Consider the following 15026-nt stretch of genomic DNA (forward strand, 5'->3'; position numbering starts at 1 on the left):
AGAGAGTTTTTAGTGGAAATATAGAGCTATGAAGTGAGTTTGATGTTTGAGATGGGACTAATTATTGCCCTGAATTGTTCTAGAGAATAGAATAAACAGTCCAAAGGAGCACAGGGGTTGTTTGGAAGAATTTCTGATAGAAAGAAACTCAAGATTTACAAAACCAAGCGTCCACATTTTTGCGACCCCCCCGCAAGTCCTGAAAACCCTACTTCCTCAAGCCCGATTGACGACAAATTTTATCTGTTGACACCTTGGACAATTGCATATGCATTGCGAAAAAGAGCGAGCTTTTTCCGCCAATCCAAAGTTGTTTTAATTCGCTTTTAAAACAAAAAAAAGAGGCGATAACTGAATTGTTTTATAAACTCTCGCGAAAAAAGGAATGCTTTTACCAGAGTCTAAACTTCTACTGAGCAGTTGATTCTCAGAGTGAGAAAATTGTAGTTGTTTATTGAACTCTTTGCGAAAGAACGTAGTTTGGCAGTTGCAGTGAGTGAAACTGCAACGTTTTTCAAAATTGTTGGTTGCGAAGATTATAAGATTCTGGCCAGTAAAATAGCTACTGGGAGGCAGAACTTATTTCAGTTATCGGTGAAAAGAAGTAGAGTGACGGATTTGTGGATACTTGCGGAGAGAGTGATTGAATTGGTTTGATTTAGTGTGGATCATTAATTAGTTTTGATAGAAAAATTCCTTTTGATTGTTGAATTTACTCAATTAACTGTCTCTGGCTAAAACATTACTTGTTGCTGGTATTGCATATTTTGATTATTAATTCAGAGTGAAGTTTTCAAGCAGCCGAGAGAGCAACTTTTTTTGGGGACAACACAGTACACTCCCTACAACAAGAGGAACCACCAAACAAATCTTTCGGAATTTTGATAGAGTTTTGGGCGCTAGCCAGTCCCCAGCTAGAAGCCTTCTAACGACAAAAATACAAAATTCGACAGTGGCGCTCCTGGGTGGGCTCTTTTGTTAAAAAGTGAGTTATTCAGAAGATTTGAATACGAGTGTGAAGAGAGAGTTCTGATAGACTTGCAACAAGTGCTCAAAGCCGGCGACTTCCGACGCAGAGCAAGTCGAGGAACACGTTGACGATAGTCAGAACAAGATTACAAGTTTAGTGGAATGGAGGAAATCGAGAGAATTTGAGCAACAGAGACAGATATTTCCAGGAGAAGGTAATTTTGGAAGACAGTCATTGATTTTTCTCGGGACGAGGATCCTAACTCAGCGTAGTGGTGGAAGCACCCGAGCAGATAGATTGAGGAGCTTACTCAGACAGAGACGAGAAGAAGAGCCGAGAAGAATAGCAGCAGAAATTGAAGCCTCAGAGGAGCATAAAGAGTGAAGCATTTCGGAGAATAATGTCAGGTTTCGGATTAATAAAACAGTTTCCTTCGCCTGGATATGAAGTTTGGAAGGACTGGCGTGAGTATTACTTACTTGTATGTGAATTTCATGTGGTCAGAAGAAGAGGTGAAGAGGTTTCTACCAGACAAGTTGTGTTGTTGGGCTCTTGACGCTTTAAATTATTTGCCGCGTGGATTTTGGAAAACCGATCAAAGAAATCGTGCCTGGACTCTTCAAGAAACTTTGTACTTCTTTGATCTGAGACTGTCCAATAACCCACAATTTTACGAGGACGCGTTTGAGAGATACTTGATAGAGAAAGAGGTATACGAGAAAGCAGCTTTAAGGTATGAAATTGACAGACCAGTTTTTCCAGGTGACGTTGTTGACAGAGAGGAGTTACCGATCCAAGAGCGGACTCCAAAATCAGACAAAATGAAAAACGTTCAAGTGAAAGCCGATATTATTGTCAAATCAGTGATGTACAAAAAGACAGCAAAGATTTCTTCGACTAAACGTTGGTCTGCCATAAAGGCTGTAGGTTTCGGAGTAAAAGCAGTGTTTGACGAGAAGCCGATTGTCAGAGTCGGAAATCAAGGCAGGACTATAGAGTTGACTGACAATTCGTCCGGTGTGGAGACTGTTGTTGATTCAAACGTCATTGGTGGCAGTCGAAATTTTGGTTCTGACGGAGAAACGGAGGAGCAGATTACGACAAAGACTAAATCTGAAGATGAACGGTTCAAGGAAATAATGAATCGATGTATTGCGCGGTGGGACATTGGTAAAAACATGAAACTTGTAGAAATGAGAAGCGAAGCACTCGAGGAAATTAATGACAGTGAGGTGGAGGACGATGCAAATTTAAGTGAAGACGATTTTAGCGATGACGACATCTTCTTCGATAGCGACGATGAAAACAAATTTGAATGCATGGACGACGATGTGGTCTTTCAAAACATTTGTGAGCGGCATATTAACTCTAAATCGTTTGAGTTTACTACCAAAAACGGATTGACAGTTGGAAAACAGTGCTCTAAAGGGTTGATAGCCTCTGAATACATCACGTCCGATCCTTGCATGCCGTACATTGGTAAATGGATAGATGTTAGAGAAACAGCTATGCCACATTTTAATTTTGCTCAAAAAGGTAGTCCGGACACAGCAACCGAAGTTATATTTCGTGAAAATTCGATTGACAAGAGTTCACGACAGTGTAAAGCCAGTATTGGGTCGCAGCACACTGAACACCTTAGTTTGACACGAACTTCATCTGAGGATAAATGTGAGAAATTACACGCAAATTTTGTAACCTTTCCAACAGACGATGCGTATTGTGAAGCAATTAAGAGTTGTGAAATAACGGTTGCTAAGGCATGCGCGGATGGATTTCCAGAATTCAGCAAAGAAGAAAAATTGACTACACCGGCAAAATTTGGCGAAAATTTTTTCACCAGGATCTGGGAAGAATGCGCAATGGTGGAAACAGACAAAAAAGAAAATGATGACTCAAACGTTGCCGCCATTGTTGGAGGAAACGCTTGTGCATTTGATTTTGAAGAGAATGTAGTGCCAGTACACTTCAAGTGTTCTTTTTCGAAGCGAGATAATGAACAGAAACAGTCCTCGGATTTCGAAGTCAAGAAAGCAATTGAAACTGATTGGAATCAGTTGTCGATAGGCTTATCCGGCCAAGAAGAGACAGTGAAATATAGGAGGGAGGTGTCGTGTAGTTCTTCTCCGAGCTTGTTGAGGGGGAGTGACGATCAGAGAAGTCTGGAATTGGAGTACCCTGAGTTGTGCATCCTGTTGTTTTGAAAACAAATAATCGGTAGGAAAGAGAAGTGGAACAAACTGAAATTGAAGTATCAGTCGTCCAGAGGAGTCTGGCAAAAGCGAAAGAAAAAGTCAAAGAATGAGATTGGACATGCATGCCTTGGCGGTCATCCATTCAAGCATCGGAGGAAGAAAGCAGCGTTGACAAAGTTGGTAAAGTTGAACTGTCTGATGTGAGAGCAAGTAATTGTGATCTGACGCTGCTGCTCTTAGGAATGTGAGTTATTATGCCGTACATTAAATTAGAAGCTCATAATGGAATCAATAAGTCTGCTGTTAATACTGAAGTGCATATGCTCTAAAGAAAAAAGAACTATTGGAAAAATATGGCCTGTTTGATTGCAATGTTCGGAATTGGGTTAAAATTAGACAGAGTTGGGATTCTTTGTACAGGATTGTTTTGATGGTGAGCTTCTTTTTGGCCAGTTTTTGTGTTCAAAACGATTGGTTGACTGAGGGACTCATATATATGATCATGCTTATATCTTCTAATTATTATCTAACCACTAATCGGTGCTCTGGGCATTTCCTTACTTTCATTTACTTAGAGCTCTATTTAAATGGTTCACACTAACTGAGGTTCACTATTTTACTGAAAAACGCTCTGTGCAAAGGAGAGGGTGTGCTAGTGAACAACGGATTTTTTATTATTCGGGAGAACAATAGTCTAGAAGGGAGGAGTGTGGAACTGATAAATCATAGTTCCTTAACCCCTAGTTAAGAGAGAAACTTGGCTTTTGAAATACTAATTAATTTGCAAAGTTTCGAGGCCGATCTTGAGCTTATTTGATAAGTAAACAAAAGAAGCACACATGAAGTTGGTGTGAAATCTTATGCAAACAAAACACAATGCAAAGTGATCAAGTTGTCAGAAATAGTCGGAATCAGACTCAGAGGTCATTAAACGGAAGAAGCTAAGTATGGAAACACCAGGAAAATAAATGGAACGGCTTGGGAAAAGCAATGATTTTTTAATGAATAAATTCCCCCGAGTCCCAAAATGCACCCCGAAAAGCCTTTTTTGTATAATAAAAACGAGTATTTATTAACTATAAGTAGCAAAAAGTTTGGGGTTATTGTTTACGTTTTCTAGGAAAGATATAATGGTTGTGTTTACTAGGAAAATTTAGTGCATAAAAAAGCAAACAAACAAAAGATATGCTTTGAAGGTTTTGTCGGCCAAATTTATTGTAATTTTCCAATGAAAACATGTTTGTTAGCCTCCAACGATTACCCACAGCAGGGGGAATACAAATTAAAGACAGAGAAGTAAATTTGTTGTCACAAATCATAAGGTGTGAAAAAACAAAGCTAATTATATGTGAAAGAAAAAGGAGTTAGCAATAATTGGTTTTTCGAACGGCAGAAAAGAGACTTTTAATCGTTAAAAACTGATACTTTTATGATGTAATTGAGCAGGTATTTGGCTTCTGTGAACCAAACTAAACGAGTTAGGTTGCCTAATAAAATTAAGCAGAACAAAAAGTTGGTTGAAGGGACAAGCATGAAGAAAAAAATGAGAATTAATTGAAAACTGTTTACTTATTTTTGCAATACATTAATGGATACAAGCCCGGTAATCCTTATTAGGTGAACTAATTTGAGTATTATTTCAGTAGTGTTTTTGTATTTTTAATAGAAAATTTGCAGATACTTTGGGAACTAACGCATTTATTGGTTTGAGTTCTTATATTCAAATTTTGTCAGTTAGGTTGAATTCATCAGGGGATTTACGGTTAAATCAAAGTGTCTAGTTAAAATAAGAGCTCGGAAAAAGTAACACTACTGTCGTTTTGGTAATTACACATTGTAGGAAATCATTGTTGTCAAGAAAAAGCGGTAACTAAAGTATTAGAGGTTCAAAAGGTCTAAACATTTGCAAAAGAGAGTTTTTAGTGGAAATATAGAGCTATGAAGTGAGTTTGATATTTGAGATGGGACTAATTATTGCCCTGAATTGTTCTAGAGAATAGAATAAACAGTCCAAAGGAGCACAAGGGTTGTTTGGAAGAATTTCTGATAGAAAGAAACTCAAGATTTACAAAACCAAGCGTCCACATTTTTGCGACCCCCCCCCGCAAGTCCTGAAAACCCTACTTCCTCAAGCCCGATTGACGACAAATTTTATCTGTTGACACCTTGGACAATTGCATATGCATTGCGAAAAAGAGCGAGCTTTTTCCGCCAATCCAAAGTTGTTTTAATTCGCTTTTAAAACAAAAAAAAGAGGCGATAACTGAATTGTTTTATAAACTCTCGCGAAAAAAGGAATGCTTTTACCAGAGTCTAAACTTCTACCCAAAACCACATTTAAAAGTTCAGAAAGCAACTCGATTATTGCTTAGTTCAAAGGTATTAACGCTGACGACTATTCTACAAAGAAAAATGCAAAAAGATCTAAAGTATCCCCGATTTTTCCACTATTGTGATCATAAGGAGAATTGTTCAAAAATGGTTGAAAACAGCCATTGTAACATCACAAAGGGAAACAAAGCATCCTTAGGACCAATCAAACATATCCATAGCTGTGAAAACATAAAAACTAGCTTGCATTTGTAAAAATTAAGTGACATAGCAGATGATTTCTTGTGAATCCTGAAATTAGTAAACCAAGTAAACCATGCAATTCCGGTCATCTTAAGCAAACATTTACTTTAGATAAACTACAGCGCATAGACAATATCCTACGCCCACTAATAGGCTTATACGTTAGGTCAAAATGTTCGAAAAGAAACGACACGTTACGTTTTGCTGATAAAAAACTGATAAGGTTGAGTACCCTCAAGCACAAGAAAAACCAGCAGACGCGAGAGAGCAAGTCTGAGAGAAAGACTTACGAGGCTCAGACACAGCAAACGTTAGTCAAAATTGTGAGAGAGAGAAAGCTCAAGTGGAGCAGTTGATTCTCAGAGTGAGAAAATTGTAGTTGTTTAGTGAATTCTTTGCGAAAGAACATAGTTTGGCAGTTGCAGTGAGTGAAACTGCAACGTTTTTCAAAATTGTTGGTTGCGAAGATTATAAGTTTCTGACCAGTAAAATAGCTACTGGGAGGCAAAACTTATTTCAGTTATCGGTGAAAAGAAGTAGAGTGACGGATTTGTGGATACTTGCGGAAAGAGTGATTGAATTGGTTTGATTTATTGTGGATCATTAATTAGTTTTGATAGAAAAATTCCTTTTGATTGTTGAATTTACTCAATTAACTGTCTCTGGCTAAAACATTACCTGTTGCTGGTATTGCATATTTTGATTATTAATTCAATTATCCAGAGTGAAGTTTTCAAGCAGCCGAGAGAGCAACTTTTTTTGGGGACAACACAGTACACTCCCTACAACAAGATGAACCACCAAACAAATCTTTCGGAATTTTGATAGAGTTTTGGGCGCTAGCCAGTCCCCAGCTAGAAGCCTTCTAACGACAAAAATACAAAATTCTACAGAGATACTTGCCATGATATAAAAGTTGGCACTTATAAATTTTCATGGAAGAATTGAGTTTTAAACTGCTCTTTACCTTTCAATGTAAATAAAATATGCCCCGGTAAAAGAGAAATCTTACTCAACTGTGCTGCGGGTGTGTGTTGGGGGTGGGGGAGGGAGTCGGGGGGGGGGGGGAGGGGCAGTGTCATGCAACGTTGAAAATATTCATTGTAGCAGTTATGCTTTCTCTGTTATTCATTTTTTTCACATTCGAGGTCAGCAATATGAAGAATATGAACTGTAATCAACTTTTTCTGAAAAATTTTCGCTTATATTTATTTGTCATTGATCACTCCTCTTTGATAATAATTTGTACGAGACAAGTTACGAAAGTTCGCTTTCAATAACTCTTTCTAACCTTGTGTAAACTTACGTTTGCTTTTACTTTCTCAATAACAGACCATCTCAGTAAAATTTGTCTTTCGGATTTGTTCAGTCAGGTCACCTTGTCAATAAATTGAAAGTATACTTGCTCAGCTTTGAACATCTAATTTGCAGGTCCACAAAATAACATATCGACTTCTGGCTAGTTTTATTCTCGATTTAAGAGGCGTTAAAAACAGTCAAAAAATTTGACCAGTTTTTAAACACAATTTTTTGTAAAATTGACGGTCGAAAATGTTGCGTTTTGGTTTAATTTTGTGTATTTTTGTATCAACTAGTTATTCTCTTAATGTGCTTTTTCCATTGATGTGTTATGGGGGGCATTTTGGCACGGTTAGCACTTTGTTCGACGCTATATGTAGCAAGCATAACTGCACCCTGATCGAAACTGCCCAATTTTGTAGCAAAAAAGTTGCACCCTTTTCTGAACGTCTAAACTTAAACGTTATCAAGAAATTCGGCTTGCGAAATGAGATTCACATAAATGGCCAGATTGATTTCCTATTCCAGTTTTGCCCCCGCGTGATGGAATTGATGACGTTCACTTATGACATCATCAACGAGCATTTGACCGAGAATAAGGGAGTGTATGACATAATAATCACCGATCAGCTATTCCAAGGTGTCATAATAGCCGCTGAACAACACAACGTTCCAGTACTCGTCCAAATTCCCGGAGCGCCATCGGGTGTTGAAAACGTCCAGGAAAAGTGGTTCGCGGGGGTAGTCGACAGTATAATTGTTAAGATTATTTACAAAACGTGCACTGACTGGATAGTCGAGAAGCGGAGATCCCTTGGTCTGCCCGAAATGGACTATCAGGGCGGCTTTGTCTGCGCCGATTACTCCAGTCACTTCCCGCTGATTGTGCCGACATCTCCGTCAATTTACCCAGAACCCCATTCATCTGTGGAACACATCTACATAGGTGGAATCCGCGATGATAGCAAACTGCCCAAACTTAAGCCGGATCTCGAGAAATGGATCATCAAAGACGATCTTGACATAGTCTATGTCTCACTCGGAACTCATTCTCTCTTAGACAAGGACGCGCTGAAAGTGTTCGTGGACAAACTATACACCATTAAAGGCTACCGGGTAATCTGGGCAACTTCGACGGGTTTGCAGGAGATGGTCCAGGAACTGGGAGTCTTTGAGAAGTTCGAAGACAAATTCTACATCGGGGGGTTCATGCCTCAATTTACACTTCTGAAACACGACCGCATCAAGATATTCGTGACCCATGTTGGGCTGGGTTCGCTGGTTGACTTGATTAAGAGCAAGAAACCAGGTGTGTACGCACCTCAATTCTTCGACCAGTTTCAAAACGGAAAACAAATGACCAAAGTCAACTTGGGCGTCTATATTGAGAGCTTTGATTTCGAAACCCTTGACAACGCTATCCAGAAAGTCAGGGACAATTATGACTTCTACAAGAAGAATTTGATTAGAGTCGAAAACGAGTTTGCAGGGTACGAAAAAGCAGAGTTGATAAACGGATTCCTGGAAAAAATTGCGGCTCGCAAGAAAACGACTGTTCAGTACACACTTCCGTTTCAGCTCGTAAGCAACACGCATCATTATGGGTGGAAAATATTTTTGTTCACACTTGCTTCGATATTCGTGGGACTAATTGCACTCTTGTATAAATGTGCGGCCATGATATTCAGGAAATTCTCTCCAATGAAATCAAAAGTTCAGTAAAAACTGCTTAAAAAAGAAAACTTCATGCAAAAACTTTCAAGCTTGTACATTAATGCACTCAAAAATAATTTTTCGTTATATTAGTAAATTGAGTTTCATCTATGTTTTGAAATTATATATAAACTTTTATTAACTGTTTTTAAGCAGAAATTTTGAACGACTGAAATGCAATAGTTTCAGATTTAATTTTCATTTTCTGGGTCCGAATTGTAAAATATGTCCTAGTTACTGAAATAATATGCAGACAAAATTGGTACAGCGTGGTTAAAAACCGACCCACAAAGAATTACAAAATGCAATTGGAACCAAAAATGTTAAATATCGGTCTAATAAAATCACTCAACACTTGGAGTTACTAGAGCTCGAAACGCACAATTAAATGTACTAGAGAGTTAATGACACGGCCCACTAATGAGACACAATTTAGGAAACAATAAAATGAAAAAAACAACAAGAAACATAAATTAAGGCTAAAACTCTAAAAAACCTATTTTTTAAAAACACTTAGCCAAGGTCGCCAAAATAGCATCAGAAAAAAACTGAAAAAATTAAATCACATTCTCCTTCTCTAGGAGAGTAAATCAAGGTGTTCTTAATAAAACTAGGTGACAAATTGACAAAAAGACGAACAAAAGCGGGTGAAATTTAAAGTTCGATTAATTATTATTAAAATAAAACAATTATAATGGTAATAAAAACCATTAGCAACTAATCAAAACAACTCAATCGAAAATTTTAAGTTAGGAATTCAATGGTAATTGTCAAAAGATATACTAATTAATAAAGCAAAACAACTTTAAATACGGCACAAGTCAAAGTTTCAAAAAATGTAGATGAAAAACAGGTCAGAGTCATAAAAAATAAACTAATAAATGACGTGATAACATCTACCCACTTGCGAGCCTCAATTGTACGTCAAAGCAATTTCTTTTCAAAGATAAAGGTTAAAAGACAATAGGTTAAAAGAACCTCATATGGTGACCCAAATGGTATCCAAACTCACAAATTATGCAAACGTATAATGCCAAAGTAATAAAACTACAAGTTAAAATATAAAACCGAAATTAAGAGCAAGCTTTAATTCACAAAGAACAGGACAATACCTGCTAAAATTTACACTAACTAAAATATGAAAAAAATGAATAATAAAAATGGGACAGCTAAAAACACTGTTTTTGGAAACAAACAAAATTCAACTCAATAAAGACCATATTCGATGTCTTTCAATTAAGGCTTCAAATAGGTTCAGTTGAGAAACGAATGATACGTGCCAATTTTCAACATAGGTCGTATCTTCATTGGTTGTTCTTTTCGTACGAATACAAAAAGAACAACCAATGAAGATAAACAAGACTAATAAATCAATGAAAATGCGGAAGAAAACATTCTTTGAGCCATTAAAACAAAAATCTATAGCAAAACATTTAATATGTTCAATTCATTTTCCATTCGTTGCAAACGGATATGATGTTGCGAATGGATGTTGCAGTAACTTTTCTGCAAAGAAAATCAAGAATGGGAATTTTTTTTCATAAAAACTCCGGACTATCTTCCGATTATTTCTGATGGTAAAATTACACGCTTAGAACATAACTAGTCTTGCTATGGTTCCGGGTCCATGATAGGCACTTTTTTATAGGGAATTTTATAGTTGTAACTCGTTGAGAAAAAACCGTTCGTTTAACGAAGAGGACGCTAAATATGAACAAAGTCACTACAATAGTCAAACATTCACAAAAACTTTGAACTTCGATAACTCCCAGAAAAAAAACAAAATTCAAAAACATTCACTGAATTAAATGTTCTATGTTTCACGAGTTATCTAATGATACCAATTACAACTCTGCAATGAAAATTTTGACCGACCAAAATGGATTTAAGGAAAATAAACCAGTTGAGGATATAGTCCCCCTCTAATGTGGGCTCTGAACAAAATGAACATTAATACAAAACTTTGAGTGCAGTTCTTTTCAAAAACCAGAGAATCACACCACTTTTTCTGAAAATTGTGGAACTGAAGTTTCAGAACTTGAATCCATCATTCTTACTTTCTTACATTTGCTCTTAAACAACCACTGAATTCTTAGACATACGAACAGCAAAGTGCAAAATTTATAAAAAGGATCAGAAATGCTTGTTTTTTGAGGAAAGGTTTGATTGGAAACTCAAACTGTTCCTTTCACAGCGTATAACAATGCTTATTCCTTTATAATAAGTCCACTGTTTTTGGGCCCTAACCTATAATTAAAGTGGTGAGTCTTCGAGAACCTGGCAGTCAAGTTTCCGATCGGTTTTAAAGATCGGCATTTCAGTTATTAAAAGGAAGCTCGCTGAAACTTTTGGTTGACATTTAGTTTGTTTGTTTTTCTTCAAGTTTTCGTCAACAATCTCGTGGTGAAAAAAAGTGGAATTTGAGTTTAAAAATTTTGATATGTTATATTAATAATGACATCCTCATTTAAATTTCATAGAAACTTATACACAGATTCATTAATTTTTGCTATAAGCCTGCATGCGTAGTATAAATTGAATGAATATTGTGAATTCCAATATTTTTAATATTTAGCTGAAAAGTCAACAAAGCATATTTTCTGTGTTTTTTGGAGTTTTGGAGTCTAGTTTATTTTTGCCTTTCCGCTTTTCCTGCATATTTTTGATGCGCATTTCACGGTAAGAGTGATGATACCCAGCACTATAGCGGCAGCCACAACTACGAAAACTTTCCAAGCATAATGATGTCGGCTGCTGCTCAATTGATAGGGAAGTTGATACTTAATCGTAATTTTCTTCCTGCTCGCAACTTCTTCCACAAAATTTCGAATCAACTCCGGGTTCTCATGGTACGCGAACTCTGCGCTGACTCTGGCCAAATTGCTCTTGAACTCTTCATAGTTGCTGCGAATAGTTTTCACTGATCGGTCCAGAGATTCAAAGTCAAATGTTCCGATATTAACACCCAGTCTCATTAGGGCCATTTGTTTTGAGTTTTGGAACTGGTCGAAATACTGGGGCGCAAAAATAGTAGGCACATTTTGCTTAATCAAATCAACCATAGAGCCCAAACCCGAGTGGCTCACGAACATTTTGACCCGTTCGTGCCCCAAAATGCTGAATTGTGGTTGGTACCCGCCGATGTAGAAATTTTCATGGAAAAGTTCAAACACTCCCAGTTCTCGGGCTATTTTTTGCAGCCCACTTGATGTCGCCCAGATGACCTTGTAGTCCTTTGGTTTATAAAAGTTGTCGACCATGTCTTTAAAGGTCGCCTTGTTGACAACTGACATGGTTCCCAACGAGATGTAGACGATGTCTCGACTGTCACTTATCATCCACTCTTCGAGTTCTTTATTAATCTGTTGATGTTGCGAGGCGTTTCTAAAAGCCCCAATGTATAAATACTCATTCTTGTCGTGGGGTTTGGGGTAAATTGACGGGGATGTCGGAATTAAGAAGGGAAATCGACTTGAATACTCGCAAGATAAAAACGCTCCTTGATCGTCCAATGAGGGGAGACCAAGTTTGGAGCGTTTATCAGTCGTCCAATTAACGCACGATTTGAAAGCGAGCTTCAAAACAAGACTGTCTATAACTGACATGAACCATTTTTCCTGTACATGTTCCACCCCCGCCGGAGCTCCCGGGGTTTGTATTACAACCGGGATGTTGAAGTATTCCGCGGCTACAATTGCTCCGCTGAAGTACTGGTCCGCAACCATGATATCATATTGTCCCATATTTTCTTCAAAATGTTTCATCAAGAAATCGTACGTGAACACGTAAAATTCCTTAATTCTAGGGCAATATTGGAATAAGAAATCGATTTCTCCCTCTATGTCGACGTTATCACGTAAGCCGTACGCAGAAATTACTTGGTAGTCAAATTTTCCCTCGAATACTTTGAGTTTTGGAGCGCAGATTTTTGCAGTTTCGATCATGGTGCAGTTATGTTTGGTGCAAATTGGGTGGAAAAGGGTGCTCATGGTCGCAAAATGCCCCCCATAGCACATTAGGGGGAAAAGCACATTTAAGGATTGTGAGGCGGAAACCAAAACAGATAGGGCTAAAACTAACCGGAGCATTTTTAGCAATTTAAGGAAAAATCGCCTAAAGAAAGCTAAATTATCTCGAAAAATTGCGAAATAAATTGCTGTTTTATTATTTAGAGCTCGACCTCACCGCTAATACGTGCGAACACACCCTAATGATATTTATACAAAGTGTTCAAAGTTTAAATCTCAAAATAAACAACACTGCTAATAATTTGCCATTTTTACAGCTTGCTGTTTATAACATCGAAGTTCATTAAAATATATAAATCTGAAAGCCGCGATCTTCGAATAGGTTAACAAAGTTGTATTAGAATTTAAACAGCAGTTTGTCCTTATACAGCCTGAGCTCAAGAACGTTTCGAACAAATACTGTTTTCTATGATTTGATATTTTGTGTCAATGGTCAACTGAGTTTAGAATCAAAACATGCAACGCTCCTTCGCAGCGGTTATTTTGATGGCTTAAAACTCTGAATAACTAAGTTCATTTAAATGTCTCCGAGAACAAAGCAAAATAAGATTTGATATTATTAGTGTAAAGACAAATGATCGTCCTTCTGCTGTTCTAAAATAAAATTTAAAATTAAACTAAACTAATTCCAAGGAGCTTTTTAAAGTTGAGGCAACTTCAGTGCCTTTGTTCATAATCAGGAATGACAAAAGCTGCCGACAAAAGTGAATTTATTTTCCATCTTTAATGACTTCTGGGATGTAGACACCATCGATGGAAAAATTTATAAATATATACAGATTTGCTTCATATACAAAATGTATATTCGCTTCATTCGCAAAACAAAATCGGTGTCCAATTAGCGGCAATAGCTTGACTCTCAACATCAAACAAAGAGGCTCGGTAATGTGCGTTTGCACATAAAGTTCCAACCCCACTCATCCGCAATTTTGGCATAAAAGTTTACCAAATGAGGAACAGATAGAAAACCCCAAAATTAGAGTTTTTTTTAAAAAAAAATTAGTATGAACAAAACGATCGCCTCCAACGCAAATACCTCAGACGAGTAAAAAAATGCCGAATTAGATTGATGAGATCAGCCATTATTAAGAACGCAAGTAAAGACGAGCAACAAAATCAAACAACTTTTGCGAACACAAATTAAATATAAGCGAGAAATGTAAGCAAAGCGACTGTCTTATAAATTTATATGTATGCGTAACAAAACAAGCAACCATAGCACAGGTAGTATAGCACCGTGATCTCAGTCTAAGAATCAGTGGTTCGTATCGTGACCACGTCGAAACCTACGAATCAAAATCCGTACTCTAATACATGTACCGACAGCAATACATGTTTGAGAGTGAGTTTTAGCTAAACCAGCAACATTTAGAGTAAGTTGACTTAGACATAAAAATATTTGAATAACAAAACGCATTGAATGGTTTATTTTCTAAGCCGTAACGAAGTCAGATTACCTCATTCATGGACTGAGTTAACCTCTATTCGCTTGCAAAAAGCTAACAGGCTTTGTTTTGCTTTTTGGCCGCCAGTGGAACTTTTAACATCTTAGTCTTAACTCTGCTCAAGATTGTAAAATGTGGTGTGTTAGCCGAGGTAACTGAACTCAGTTTTGTATGATCGGAAAATAGCTTAACATTAAAAATACACATTGATATCTTGAAAACAGATTTTTTTCTACGTTTTCTTGTGGTTCAGATTTACGCCGTTATCTAGCTCGAATAACAACAATAACAACAAGTATTAATTACAGCTTAAATTTATGTCCAATTTTTTAAAAAAAAACTTATCAACAAGGTCAAAATAGCGTCAGATAAAAGTGAAACTGAAAAAATAACTTGTACTTCACTAGAAAAAGACATGGGACCACTCCATAACAAGGCTCGGTAACAATTTGACAAAAAAGAATAAAAAATCGGTAAAGTAATGAAATTGGCTTATATTTTTAAAAACAATTATTTTCGAAGTCATGAAAACCATTAGATAGGAATTGAAATTATCCAACATGTTTATGATCACATATGCCTCTATAGGATGACATTATGATCTGTCATTATTCAAATTTTTATGCGGTTGCAAGAAGAACAACAAGTAGTCACAACAAACAAAATTTCAAATAAAACTGGCGAGAAAACAATGTCGAAGCCAAACTTTAGCCTAAAAAAAATTCAATTGAGCTTTCTTCGAACGCCAATATTGTCGTACGCGACCTCTCATTATTGAGAGTAGGTAATAAGTAGACATAGA

The 15026-nt window shown here is 37.0% G+C and overlaps 3 protein-coding genes across 3 annotated transcripts in view; 2 read left to right on the forward strand and 1 right to left on the reverse strand.

Moving 5' to 3' along the window:
* Positions 1-15026, forward strand: part of LOC142344396 (small ribosomal subunit protein eS19S-like) — a 416658-nt gene that overhangs the window by 59997 nt on the left and 341635 nt on the right. The gene's annotated exons all lie outside the window — the stretch shown is intronic.
* LOC142344326 (putative UDP-glucuronosyltransferase ugt-60) lies at positions 7582-8760 on the forward strand. Its single transcript, XM_075395914.1, has one exon. The coding sequence runs from the start codon at positions 7582-7584 to the stop codon at positions 8758-8760; it is 1179 nt and encodes a 392-aa protein (XP_075252029.1).
* LOC142343875 (UDP-glucuronosyltransferase 1A6-like) lies at positions 11173-13306 on the reverse strand. Its single transcript, XM_075395250.1, has one exon. It carries the CDS (start codon positions 12837-12839, stop codon positions 11376-11378), a length of 1464 nt encoding a protein of 487 aa, XP_075251365.1. The 5' UTR covers positions 12840-13306; the 3' UTR covers positions 11173-11375.

The sequence above is a fragment of the Convolutriloba macropyga genome, chromosome 8 (genome assembly GCF_964194025.1).
Source record: "Convolutriloba macropyga chromosome 8, txConMacr16.3, whole genome shotgun sequence".
Classification (NCBI taxonomy): Eukaryota; Metazoa; Xenacoelomorpha; order Acoela; family Convolutidae; genus Convolutriloba; species Convolutriloba macropyga.